This window comes from Sceloporus undulatus, chromosome 2, assembly GCF_019175285.1.
Source record: "Sceloporus undulatus isolate JIND9_A2432 ecotype Alabama chromosome 2, SceUnd_v1.1, whole genome shotgun sequence".
Classification (NCBI taxonomy): Eukaryota; Metazoa; Chordata; class Lepidosauria; order Squamata; family Phrynosomatidae; genus Sceloporus; species Sceloporus undulatus.
This window is the reverse complement of record NC_056523.1, coordinates 232,166,527-232,180,577: the sequence shown is the minus strand read 5'-3', so window position 1 is coordinate 232,180,577 and position 14,051 is coordinate 232,166,527. Positions and strand designations below refer to the sequence as shown.

At 39.0% G+C, this 14,051-nt stretch overlaps 1 protein-coding gene across 1 annotated transcript in view; it reads left to right on the top strand.

Annotated features, from left to right (window-relative positions):
• The window catches only part of GSK3B (glycogen synthase kinase 3 beta), a 107,274-nt gene that overhangs the window by 55,585 nt on the left and 37,638 nt on the right, over positions 1-14,051 (top strand). The window contains exon 8 of the mRNA XM_042447743.1: positions 5,031-5,161. Coding sequence (XP_042303677.1) covers positions 5,031-5,161 — 131 coding nt within the window. The remainder of the gene's footprint in view (positions 1-5,030; positions 5,162-14,051) is intronic.

The window sequence follows — 14,051 nt, the reverse complement described above, 5'->3', positions numbered from 1 at the left end:
ATTCGTTGTTGTAAAAGAAAATATTATTGAATCCACCCACCCCCATTTTTAGAAAACATGGCTTTGTGGAAGGAGATTAAAACCTCCCTCCCAATTTTTTCAATTTCCCCCCTGCAGGTCTAGCTATGAAATTTGGGGGCCACCAGTAGATAGCCTTCCTTTCCTCTAGGGTTGAGTTAGTTCCTTCAGACTCTACAAAGATACTGAATAGATCCTTACCATCCTATAAATTCAACCTGTCATGTTTTGGGAGATTTGTCCTCTTTTAATGTTGAATTTGATTCTCTTTAACACCTTCTATTTCTGTCTTCCATGCCACCTATTATATGCAGCAGGGTGGTCAATCTGTCATGCTGGAGTCTTCTGAGGGCGGTAATCATAGCACAAAATTAATAAATTGATTTTTCAGTTCCTCTTTACTTTCAGCATAGGACTCAAGGCAGCATGAAAGATGTAAATTTACAGAATTTTGTCAGGTTCCGGTACTTCCTTGCCTGCTGCAGCCAGATCTGATACCTGATAGGAATTACAAAATAGAAATGTTGGTTGATTTCTGTTCTGTATATCTCATTATTTCAAAAAAGGAGAGTGGAGATTTGAGATGGGAATTACTGTCATCATCCCACGAACATTCAGGATAACTACTTTGCTCAACACCATTTTCCTCATTGTAGTAATTGATTCACATTGCAACTTGTAGGATTTCATTTAAGGCTGATGGCAACTTGATTTATTAACTGATAAAATGAAGTTGGAGTTGGAGCTTTGCTTTGCCTTGAGTTGGTCAGAGAGCAAAAGACCTAAGCATCTGAAGAAAGTGCAAAATCTTGATAGGAAAAGAGAAAAGTGCACTACAGATATTGTGGGAATATATCCTACAAAATAAAAAAACAGTCCCAGGAACATTGTTATGGTGGCTCTAATCCTGTTTTAAAAAATATAAACCATGATTTTCTTATCCCAGTGATTCCCAGTCTTTGGTCCTCCATTTGTTCTGAATTTCAGATCCCAGACGCCTCAGCTAGTCTTGACCAACAGTCTGGAATTATCGGAGTGGATATCCAAAACATCTAGAGGACCAGAGGCAGGACAAGTCAGTTGAAAGCACTGCCTTATCCTGATAATTTCTGAATTAGTTATCTATTATTGTCTTGGCAACTTGTCAGTTTAAGAGATTTTTAAAAGCACATACTTTTGGTTCACCTCGGGGAATAAAAGAAATGGTTCACTGAGGAATAGTTGATAAGGCTTGCTAAATTTGGCAAAACTGAGATTGGTCAGTAAAACAGGTTTCTAAGATTGTCAAAATAACAATAAATTTGTTCCAGTGGAGATGGAAGTAGAGAATTAATAAACATTAACAGACAAAATCAAATAATGAGGAATATAAAAATTCCATCTTGGAACATTACTGAGTAGTGTATAAGAGGGGATACCATGACTTTAAGGACTATTTACAATTCTGTCCTATTACAGCGTGCCTTACACAGAAGGTTAAGCTGCCGGAAATACAGTGGCGCACGCACCGCACCAAACACAGGGGCATTCCCCCAGTAAAACAAATGGGGTTTGAGCATACACATTTCCTCCGTGTTTGGGGAGGGCCCACTGTATTTTTTCTAAAAGACTTAGTTGTCACATTTCTTAATGTGCAGGGTTTTAAGATAGATGGATGGATGGATGGATGGATAGATAGATAGAACAGACTTGGGTCAGTTAAAGGTTGGTTGCTAGGAAAGGATGTAAATTTTATGTCTACCAGAGCTTTCCAAGAAGTGCTATATAGAGAAATAACCTTGAAAATTTAGTCAGTGTCATTAACACACACTGTTTCAAAGTATGCTTGGCGCTTCTAATGAATGAGTCCTGAATTTGATTTTTAATATACAGTTTTGTTAAGTAGATTTCTCATGTTTTAAACGTTATTTTTTTAAATGCCAGATTATTGTTGTTAACTGCCCTCAAGTCAGCCCTGACTCATCCACCTTGGAGATGAAACATCTCCAATACTCTTTGTTCTCCACTGCTCTACTTAAGTCTTGTAGATTCATGCCTGAGATCTCCCAAACTGAGTCTAGCCATCTGGTATGTGGTCGTGTTCTCTTTCTACTGCCCTCCACCTTTCTTAGCATTATTGTCTTCTCGAGTGAGTCATGCCTTCTCATGATGTGGCCAAAGTAGAAAAGCCTCAGTTTCATCATCCTGGCTTCCAAGAAGAATTTTGATTTGATCTGTTCCGGGACGCATTTGTTTGTCTTTTTGGCTGTCCATGGTATTCTCAGCACTTTTATCCAACATCACATCTCAAATGAGTTGATTTTTTTCCCCTTACCTGCTTTTTTCACTGTCCAGGTTTCACATCCTTACATGGTGATGGGGAATACTATGGCTTGGATGATTCTGACTTTAGTGCTCAGTTGTATGTTTTACCTACTTAGCAATTTCTTTCATAGCTGCTCTCCCCATTGTGATCAATTTGATCTTTGATTTGATTTCCTTATTGTCTAGGTTGAATTCTGTGGTCATTAAGCATGCTTTTGCACTTTCATCTTTGGCCTTCCTTAATAGTTGTTTCAATTCTGTGATGTTTTGAGCTAGTAATATTGTGTCATCTACATTGTTGATATTCCTTCCTTTTATCTTCACTCGTCTTGAGTCTAAACCTGCTATTCCTACAATGTTTTCTGCATACAAGTTGAACAAATATGGTGACAGAATGCATCCTTGCCTGACCCCTTTGCCAGTTGCGAACCAAGCTGTTCCTCTGAATTCTGTTCTAACAGTAGTTGCTTGTCCTAAGTATAGATTTCTCATCAGGACTATCAGATGTAGTGACACTCCCATGACCTTTAGAGCCATTCATAGCTTTTTGGGATCTGTACAGTCAAATGCTTTGCTGTGGTCTATATAAAGCACATGGTGATTCATCAGATTGGTGAACAATTAATGCAGTCCTGGATAAACCACTGTGTATTGTCTCAAGGAAGAGATTTTGTGCTTGGATTATTACTTCATTCTTTTCTTCAAAAGAGAATATCAGTTAATTGTTTTAATGGAATCCCTCTCCATTCTTTCATGGGTAACTGATCCAGCACCTAATTTGAATACTTTCTTGGTCTCTATTTTTCATGTCTTAGGTTATATAATAAAATGGAAAGGGTTCACATTCTCCTTAAACTGCAGCTGCATTTTCAGACCCAAGCATTCAACAGCAATTTCATGCTCTAGGATGAAAGGAATTTAATTTGGGGATGCCTTTTAAGGTTGCTCATACTTGAAATAAATAAATAATATTAACACGAAGATGAACTGCGGTATGGAAAATAAGTCCTATGAAGAAATGTTTAGAGGAATTAAGTATGTTTATCCTGGAGAGAGGTAGTTTAAAACTGGAGGAAATGATAGCCCTTCAGGTACTTGAAAAGTTATGTCACAAAGCAGAGGGTCTGAGAGACTTGGCACAGAGGGCAGATGAGTTCTAGGTAGGTTTATGTTAAGAGAAAGGTAGATTTTAATATTGTGAAAAGAAACCTTTTGTTAGTAAAAGCAGGTTGGCAGTGAAATTATTTCCTGCCAAGAACAGTGGTGGCTTTTCCTTTGTTGAAAGATCGTTGAGCAAAACCTTGATCGGTCATGTGTTTGAGCTACTCTATTTCTGGATTGTCTTCATGGAGCAAGGCATTGGGGCAGAAGGCCTACAACAGTGGTTATCAGACGGTGGGATGGGACCCCAAGGGGGTCAAGGGGAGTACAAGGCTTGGAGGCCCTGATCACCCCTCCTTCCTCTTCCCAAACTTTTTTTTAATTCATGAAATTTACACAGGCATTGAGTTACATATTGAATTTACTTAAATAAAACTGTTCTAATAATGATGTCATGTCTTTAAAAATGTGTGTAAAGAATGTGTGAATGAAAATACGCACACTAAATAAAATATTTTCATTCATATATTGTGTCAGGTTGGGTTGAGGGGAGAAGACTTCAGCATGTAGGTATAAAGGAAGGTCCCAAGGGTGAAATGTTTGATTACCACTGGCCTACAAAGTCACTCTGACTCTGATAAATGAATTCATGAATTGAAATTTAAATGATGACCTGAGTTTTTATTTCAACATTGTAGACTTTTATTGTGTTTTTATATACTGTAGTTTTGCTTGATTCTGTTCTGTTAACTGCTTTGAATTTCATAGTTGAAGAGAAGTGGGGGATTTTTTTTAAAAAGTACATACTGGTTGAGTCTCCCTTATCCAAAAAGCATGCGATTAGAAGTGTTTTGGATTTTGGTTTTTTAAAAAAAAAAATTGGAATATATGTACTGTACATATATTATTGTACATATATTATGTACAGTGTGCCCTTGTCTTATGCGGAGGATCCATTCTGGACTCCCCCCCCCACGTAAGATAAATACTGCGAATGCTTGAGCCCCATTGAAACTAATGGGGCTTGGTTGCGGTGGCGCATGCGCACGACAGGCACATGTGCCATTTCCTCCTTGTTGTGTGGCTTTCAGCATAAGCTGAAAGCCATGTTTAGGGTGCCCACGTATGACATGGGCGCACTGTATATATCTGTACTTAATGAGTTATCTTGAGAGAAGGGACCCAAGTCTAAATACAAAAAGATATATTGCATATATATCTTATACACATAACCTGAAAGTACATTTATACAGTATTTATAATACTTTTGTGCACTAAACGTTTGTGTACATTGAACCATCAGAAAGCAAAGATGTCACTATCTCAGCCACCCATGTAGACATTTTTGTAATTTGGAATATTTTGGATTTTGGAATTCCAGATGAGGAGGCTCACTGTGTAAATTATGAAGAAAATACATGTTATATGTCTATAATGTCTGATTTTTGTTTTTATTAATTTATTTATTTACAGTATTTATACCCCACCTTTCAACTACATAGATGTATTTCATTATTTATTATACAAAAATTAGTATGTCAAATCTGCCATTTGCCAGTGTTTTAATATGGAAAGTGTGCATTATCCAATGTCTTCTTGTATTTCAGTTATACATGTATCAGCTGTTCCGAAGTTTAGCCTATATCCATTCCTTTGGAATATGCCATCGAGATATAAAACCACAGAATCTTTTACTGGACCCGGACACAGCTGTTTTAAAACTTTGTGATTTTGGAAGGTAAGCTTCTTTGGGGGAAAAACGATAGTAATATCCTGGTTTGGCACACAATTTTCTCAGTGACATTTGCACTGCGCTTTCCTTTGAATACTTTTGATTTTTTGCAGGTTATTGTGACTTGTAGGATAATGGTTATTTTTGTTGTGTGCCTTTAAGTTGTTTCCAAATTATGGCAATTCTATCATAGGGTTTTATTGGCCATATTTGTTCAAAGGAGTTTGCCATTGCCTTCCCCTGTGCATGAGAGCATGTGACTTGACCAAGGTCATCCAGTGGCTTTCATGGCTGAGCTGGAAGTCGAACCCTGGACTCCAGAGTCATAGTCCAAGACTCAAACCACTATGTCATGCTGACTGTCTTGCAGGATAAACTACTTCCATTTTTTCAAAGTACTATATTCCCATTTTTAAAGCTGGCAAAATTTGCAAAATTGTCCTTGAGGGATCGCCTACTCCCCATATAATCTGCCCCGCACACTCAGGTCATCTGGGAGGAATCTGTTGCAGCCTTTAAAGACCAGACTAACTGCTACCTCCCAGAGGGCCTTCTCTGCAATTGTTCCCAGACTATGGAACAGCCTGCCGGAAGAGATCTGTCAAATTGCCAGCTGTCAAGACGGATCTCTTCCAGCAGGCCTTTCCTGAATAAAAGTGTCCGACCACAGAATGATCACCCCTCACATCATGTATTAGCCCACCGCTCTGTCCTCGTTATATTTTTTTTAATTGTGTTATTAATAGATATTTTAATCTTCAATTTTAATTGTATCATGTTTAATTCTGTGTTAAGGGGAGGGGGAATTTGGGATATACTGTTGAATGTGGATATTTTAATGTGTTGTGAGCCGCTTTGATTGTCTCGTCACAGGAAAACGGGATAAAAATAAAAGTTTTATTTTAGTTTAGTTACTATTTATTATTTAAATCCTTTCTATTGTGAATAGTTGATGTGTATTTTGATGTTCATGTTATAGTCGTAGCAGCAAAAGCGTATTTGTTACAAATGTGCCTAAGGAAGATGCTGTGGGTATTTGTGTAATATTCCTATTTCCCCTGTGACTTAAATTTGAGTAGGGTTTGTTACTTAAAATAGGCATGCATACCAATATTTAGTGTATATTATATCTGTTTTGCCCATGGCTCTTTTTAACTTATACCTCAGAAAGCATGAAAGTTTAAAAGATTATTTGAAAGAAGAAACGTTAGTTGTAGCATTCTCATTTTCAGTTACCGTATTTTCTGGCATATAAGACGACTTTCTAACCCTGAAAAATCTTCTCAAATGTTGGGGGGGGGGTCTTATACGCCAGGTGCTGAAACTTCTGAGCTAGACTGGTCACCACATATGGTGGGGGGAGCTGTAAAACGGCCCCGGAGCTCTGCTCTGGGCCCCACAACAAACTCCAACTCCCAGAATTCCATAGCAAAGAGCCAGACCTAGAGTTAACGCGCTGCCAAACCTCTTTATTTCTCCAGTGTGGATGCAGCCACAGTTCTCCTCCTCCTCCTCCTCTGTCTCCCCCTGGATCCCATCCTCCATTTCATGCTCCTATGCTCCTTGGGTTCACAGCAGCAGCGGAGCAATGCAAAGCTCGCAGCTGCACCATTTTGCAAGCAAGGCAAAGCAATGCAAGGCAATGGGGAAACCTTCTTTTAGAAGGTTAATACTTGAGCCACCTCCGGAGAATGTATGCTTACCCAGTTTGAAGAACGTTTCAGGCATTTGATGAGCAAAATGAACGCTGGTGTGGTGGCTCTCCATACACATGTGTAACTATGTTCCTTAGGGTTCTTCATGCAGGCTCAGTTAGTAATTGAGAGCCAGCCGTTTGACAGTGATGGGCTCTTCAACACTTATATAGACACCAAGTTAGAGCACACTCAAAAGATGAGGGAAACAGACAGCTTCAACCCTCTGCTACAGATGAGTTTTGAATCCCAGGTACTCCTTGTATGGATACTGCATGAGCTCAAGAAGATCCTACATTTCATTGAGATCTTGGTGCCAATGTGCTTTTACACTACCTTCCTCTGCTGGGTAGTTGAAATGCCAAGAAAGGATATCTAAGCATTGGCTTTGACTTTCTGAGCTGCTTCTGTACTAAAAAGACCACTGTTGTATTTCACCAAACAGTAAGACCATGCTGCCATCATCAATATATATGCCTCCGTTCCACAGCTGGCCTGAGAAATATCACTCTACTTGGGCATCCATCACCTCAGAGTCCTGGGTCCTCAACATTGTTGAAAGAGACTATGTCATTGACTTTGAAAGTATCCTCCCACAGGCATCGTAAGATCCATGCCTCCCTCCATGACATTATTCCAGGAGGTGGATACTTTCTTGCAAAAAGAGGCCATCTACTCAATACTGCTGAAGTATCTTCTCTCAGTATTTCATTGTCACCCAGCACCCCATCCTGGATCTTTGAGGTGTCAACTGCTACATCTGCCCATGTTGCTTCAGGACTCTCAATTCAACTGAATTCAGGTAGCTGGTTCACCACTCTGGATTTGAAGGATGCCTACTTTCACATTTCAGTTTGGCATCCCATCGGAGGTTCCTCTGCTTTGTGAGGAAGAAGACATACTAGTTTTGGGTCATACCTTTCATCCTCAGCATGGCTGCTCGTGTTTTCATAAAGGTCATGGCAGTGGTGGCAGCTTTCTTACAGCAGTAGGTTGTTGTCATTTATCCCTACATAGAGAATTGGCTCACCATAGTTCCCTCCAAAAACAGCTCCTAAAAGATATCGAGACTGTCTTGGATCTTATCAAGAGCCTTGAACTGCTGCTGAACTGGGGGATATCCCTCTTGGTCCTGTGTTAGGAGAGAAGATTCATTGAGACAATCCTAGATCTGAAGGCACAGGCAGCCTTCCCTCAAGACAACCATTTTGTAGTACTCCATCAATCCCCCTCAAGTGTCTCCAGGTGAGTGAGGGCCAGACAGGTGCAGGTCACCCTGGGGTATATGACAACTACCACTTCAGTCACATATCATGGATAATGTGGTATTTAGAGGATAGTGAAAGGCTGGAGAATTCTTAATCAGAAATATTTGAATTCCACAGAAATATGCAGAATATTTTTCTGCACAACAAAATTACTGTATACTCCCTGTCCTCATATTCCCTATCAAGAACTGTGATCTGCAATGCTTGGTGGCAAAGCACACATTTTACTTATTTCAGTGTAAGATAGATTCTTCCTAGTGGAGTTTTAAGAAAAAGAGATGTGAAGGTATAAATTTAGCTGGTTGTATCTTTTGGCTCCAAGCTGCAAACTTAGCAGATCTATTGAAGTAAGTGATCCACTCAGCAGTGTTTGTGAGAAAAACAGAATGGATGAGGAGAGAAAGAAGCAGTGAGGGAAAGATTCCCACCTAGTCAATCAATCAATAAAATAAGTTGTCCAAGTTTCTAACACTGTATGAGCTATAACAAACACACAAAAGACGTACAATGGGTTCAGTGGAATTTCCTTCTGAGTAGGTAAATGCAGTAAGGGCTTAGCTAAGCGACTCCATTGGTTCCAAACTAATAGATCCCTCCTCACACCTGAACTTAAGCACGTAACTTACTGCATTAGAGGGTGGTTAGAAAGCAAAATGAGAAGAGGAGAGAGTCTGCAAATGGAGAAGATGGATGAGATAGCATTGAGGGAAACTTTTCAGGGAAACTAATGCAGGTGGTCTCTAGACTTGTGGTAGTCCACAAGATATTAGCTGCTTGTCCAAACAGTGGATAGAATATCTTTTTCATTTCTGTTGTGCATTGGCACATGCTGTGGAGGGGGAGGGGGGCTTCTCTTGGTCCCCACATCAGATAGCTTTAAAAATCAGGGGACTAAAGATATTCTAAGAAATTCATTGAAACTCACTTCAGAGAACAGGTAGTGCAGCGCCTTTGAGACTAACTGAATGAAAGAAGTTTGTAGCATAAGCTCTCATAGACTTAAGTCTACTACAACAGATGCATGGAGTGAAGTGCCTAAGAACAGACCTTTATAGCCATAAAGGAACAGGTTGTATGTGTGAACAGCAATATCAACGCAGAACTTGTGGATATAGTGATGAGGTGACAAGTTCAGTTTTAATGATGGTCATTGTGGGATAAAGACAGGAAGAAAGATGTTGCCTAAAACCAAAGTGAATAGCTAACTATATGAATGGTGGAGGCAATTATTGCACTGTGATGCTGGCTGGGAACCAGAAAGGAGATTGGATAAACTCGCCAGGTGTGCCCTCATGTGGCTGGTATGTTAACTAGTATTATGTTGAGTGTGCCAGGAAACCATAGTCTCTAGACCTCATTATTTTTCTTCTTTTTTAACCTCTTTGACTAGTGAAGCTTCAGATGCTTGAATGATATATTTTTTGCATTTTAGTTAGTCCAATAGAGTATCACCAGTTTGTGGATTTGGAATTTAGTCCAGCATAAAGTTTATGTGGATGAAATAATGTGACTTTCCCATCTATAATTATTTCAAGTAGCAGCGTATGGTCAGGAATTGGGGAAGGTCAGTCCTTTTAATTACCCATTTAGTCTAATCCTACTGATTAAATATGTGAACAACCCATTTCTTTGGCAAAACAATCAACTGAAGTAAGACAGATTCTGTGAAAGTCAGAACATTCCTGTAAGTGCTATATACTGTAAGCTAGACATCCTCATTTCTGTCCAGCTCAGTGTTTTTCAAAGGATTTTACGATTTTATCTCTCACAAGTTTGCTCCTGTAGGAGCGATGACCTGAGCCTGGCATGACTTGCTAGGGTAGCCTGGCAAGTCAATAAAATGCTACAGATCACTAATTCATCATCTTGGCTTTTTGTTCAATCTACAATATTATCACAGTATTAGTAATATTGATTGTATGTACTCACTGAATATGGCATATAATTATGATTTGTGCACACCTGTAGAAAATGTAGATGTAAGCACTACGTAAACAGTTGTAAATCAATAATAAACATATTAAAAGTAAAAAACCCACATCAGTAGAGAATATATGTATAGAAGCAAATATTTAAAGATAAGTCATTACAGCCAGTGTTTTATAAAATGATCCAGTACCAAATCAAAACTAGCATGTTATTTTGTTTTAATTTTTATACATGTTGATATACTTTCTGATTTAGCTACATTCCATATTTTACTTAGCTGTTGTAATTCAGAATGTCTTCTATTTGGTGGCAATTAACATTAAAAATTAATATATTAATATTTATAAAATAATAATTATAAAAATAAATATATCATACTATCCTACTAGACATATATTTGTTTATATTTTAAGGCAAAATTGCAATTGCGTGTACACAAACCATAACAGATACTTGCATAGATAAACTATAGTTGTTTAACCCAGTCCTTTTAAATGCTGGATATTCTGTGACCTCAATAGCATATGATCAGCATTTAGAAGCACAGTTGCCCCTCCTAATGCATGGATCTGTGATCTGTGACCTTGAATACTCACAGAGGGGCGACCGTTGTTTCCAGTGGGGATGGGTCTGGAATGGATCCCTGCGAAAATGAAGGACCAACTGTATGTAAATTCTTTATCTTCCGCAATCTTTTAGGTGTCAAATACCAGCAATGAAATATTTTATTCTATTATTTGTTGATAATACTAAATGTTGGAATTGGTAATATTGAAGTACAATGGGCTCTCCATATTTGCTGGGGTTAGGGACACAGGACCACCATGAAAGTGGGGAAACTGCAAACAAAACCCTAGAATTTATTTTACCTGCGAGAACACTTCTTGGAATCTCTAGGTCCTCCAGCGTAACTCTATGGTCACCATTTGCTAGACATTGACTATAGAATTGTGCTGGAGAATGTGCAAAAGGGGAGGGAAACAACAGGGATATTATTGTGGGAGTCTATTACAGACCCCCGAGTCAGATGGAGGAATTGGATGATGCCTTTCTAGAACAGATGACTACACACTCAGAAAGAAGAGATGTAGTAGTGATGGGGGACTTCAACTATCCTGATATTTCTTGGAAGTCAAACTCAGCCAAATCCTCAAGGTCTAGCAGATTCCTCACTTGCCTCAAAGACAATTTCATTGTCCAAAAGGTGGAAGAGGCAACAAGGGGGTCAGCTATTTTGGATATGATCCTAATCAACAGGGATGACCTAGTTAAAGGAGTGCAAGTGGTGGGATCCTTAGATGTTCTCCTGGAGTTCATTATACAATGGAAAGGAGAAGCCAGGCATAGTCAGACACGCATTCTAGACTTTAGAAGAGAGGATTTTAGTAGACTTAGAGAAATACTGGGGGTGATCCCATGGTCAGAAATACTAAAACAGAAGGGAGTTCAAGACGGATGGGAGTTTCTCAAAAGGGAGATACTGAAGGCACAATTTGAAACAGTTCCAGTGAGGAAGAAAAATGGGAGGTGTCTCAAGAAACCAGGATGGATGACTAAGGAACTTTCAACTGAGCTAACTTTTAAACAGAACATGTATAAGAAATGGAAAAATGGGGACATCACCAAAGAGGAATTCAAACAAATAGCAAGCACATGTAGAGGTAAAGTCAAAAGCTAAAGCACAAAATGAACTCAGGCTTGCTAGAGAGGTTAAAAACAATAAAGGGCTTTTTTGGATATGTCCGCAGCAAAAGAAAGAAAAAGGAAATGGTAAGGCCACTGTGTGGAGAAGATGGCAAAATGCTAACAGAAGACAGAAAAGGAAGAATTACTCAACATCTTCTTTGCCTCAGTCTCCTCAGAAAAGGCAAACGGTGCTCAACCTGAGGATAATGGAGCAGAGGACAGAATAGGAGAATTTCAGCACAGAATAAGTAAAGAGATAGTAGAGGAATACCTGGTTAATCTAAATGAATATAAGTCTACAAGGCCAGATGAATTACATCCAAGAGTATTAAAAGAACTGGCAAATGTAATATCGGAGCCATTGGCAATAATCTTTGAAAACTCCTGGAAGACAGGAGAAATGTAGTGGAACCTCCCTCCTTGGAGGTCTTTAAGCAGAGGCTGGATGGCCATCTGTCGGGGTTGCTTTGATTTGGATTTCCTGCATAGTGGAGATTTGGACTGGATGGCCCTTGTGGTCTCTTCCAATACCTAGAATAACATTCTGTCTGGGAATTTGTTGGTCCTCCAGAGATTACGTTGACTATAGAGTCATGCTGGAAGACCTAGAGATTCTTACAGAGGACATATTAATCAAATATGTGAATGATCACATCTGCAAAAGTCAAAGCCACTAATATGGAGGGCTGACCGTGAATGTAATTTTTCTTATAGCAAACATACACTAGATAATAGACCATATCAAATAATTTCAAAAGAAGATCAGCCGGTGTTTTTTATAGTCCATAGAAAACTTTTGACTGTATAGATTACAGGACTCACTAGAGGAGACAATAATGCTAGGTAAGGTGGAAGCAGTAGGAACAGAGGAAGGTTGCTTTCCACATAGACACAGTCAAGGAAGCTAAATGAGCAGGGCTCTTGATAAATAGGGTGACTTGGAGGTCCCTCTTTTATAGGGTTACCATAAGTTGAGTTGACGGCCGTGAACAACAACAATTTTCTATTGATTTTGATAATATTTTAGTACCATAAGCATTTTTTTTTTTTTGCATCACATTCATCAAGTTAGTGGGGTCAGATAGAAAGAGGGAGGGTTGAGGATTGAAAACGTCAACTTTCAACAACTCCATGTAATATATATTCCCTTGCTTTAATGAAGTTACTTCTCTTGTTTGTTTTGTGGCCATCTGATCATTTTTAAAGATTGCCGTGTAAGCAATATCATTCTTGTTTGTAACAAAATTTGGCGAAAAGGAAAAATTGGTTAGACTCCAAGATTGAATGAAACATTTACAAACCTGAGTCATAGTAATTTGGCTTTAAGCAATTAGAACCTTGCTTGTGTGAACCATTAAAACTGCTTCCTTGCCATTCCAACATTAATCACTCTTTACATTCATGAATCACTGAGGTGGAGAAGAGCATGAGGATTATCCAGAGTGTGAATGTTGGGTGCTGGCAAAAATATTTCTCCATATGCCATGCACTGGTACCATGTTTGTGAGCATCACTACTACAGTGTGCCCTTGTCTTACGCGGGGGATCTGTTCTGGACCACCCCCCCCCCCATGTAAGACAAATTCCACGTATGCTTGAGCCTCATTGAAACTATGCCATGGATATACACACCATTTCCTGCTTGTTGCGCAGCTTTCAGCATAAGCTGAAAGCCACGTATAGGGCACCCGCATATGACATGGGCACACTGTACTACTACAAAGGCACCAGTCCAGAAGCCATTGCTTAGTGGTATAAGAGTCTCATCTTTTGTTGCCCACTAGAGCAACAATACCACTCATATGAACAAATTCTGCTGGTTTTCCCCTCTATTGTTCATAACTATTTCTTATGGTGCTTTCAAGTTCATGCAGACTTAGGGAGATCCTATCAGAGGGTTTCCTTGGCAAGATTCAATCAGGGGAGGTTTACCATTGTCTTCCTCTGAGGATGAGAGAGAGCGAATTGCCTAAGGTCACTCTGTGGGTTTATATGGCTGAGGTGGGATTCAAACCCAGTTCTGTCAGATTCCTAGTCAAACACGCAAAGCACCACAACACATTGGCTTGTTAATCACTATTACTCTATTATATTTCTGTGAAATTGATTATTTTGGAATGTGAATTTTTTTAACTTTTAAAAAATGGAGAGTTTCTATAGCTCCTTATACTTCATATGATTAAAATTTATAATTCCTGTTGTAGCTATTCTTTTTCTGTACAGACAAAGTAAAGGAATTAATAGATGACTTTTGGTTTTTGATGGTTGAGTCATAATGGCTACATCGGCACTGCAAAATTAATACAGTTTGGTTAATTG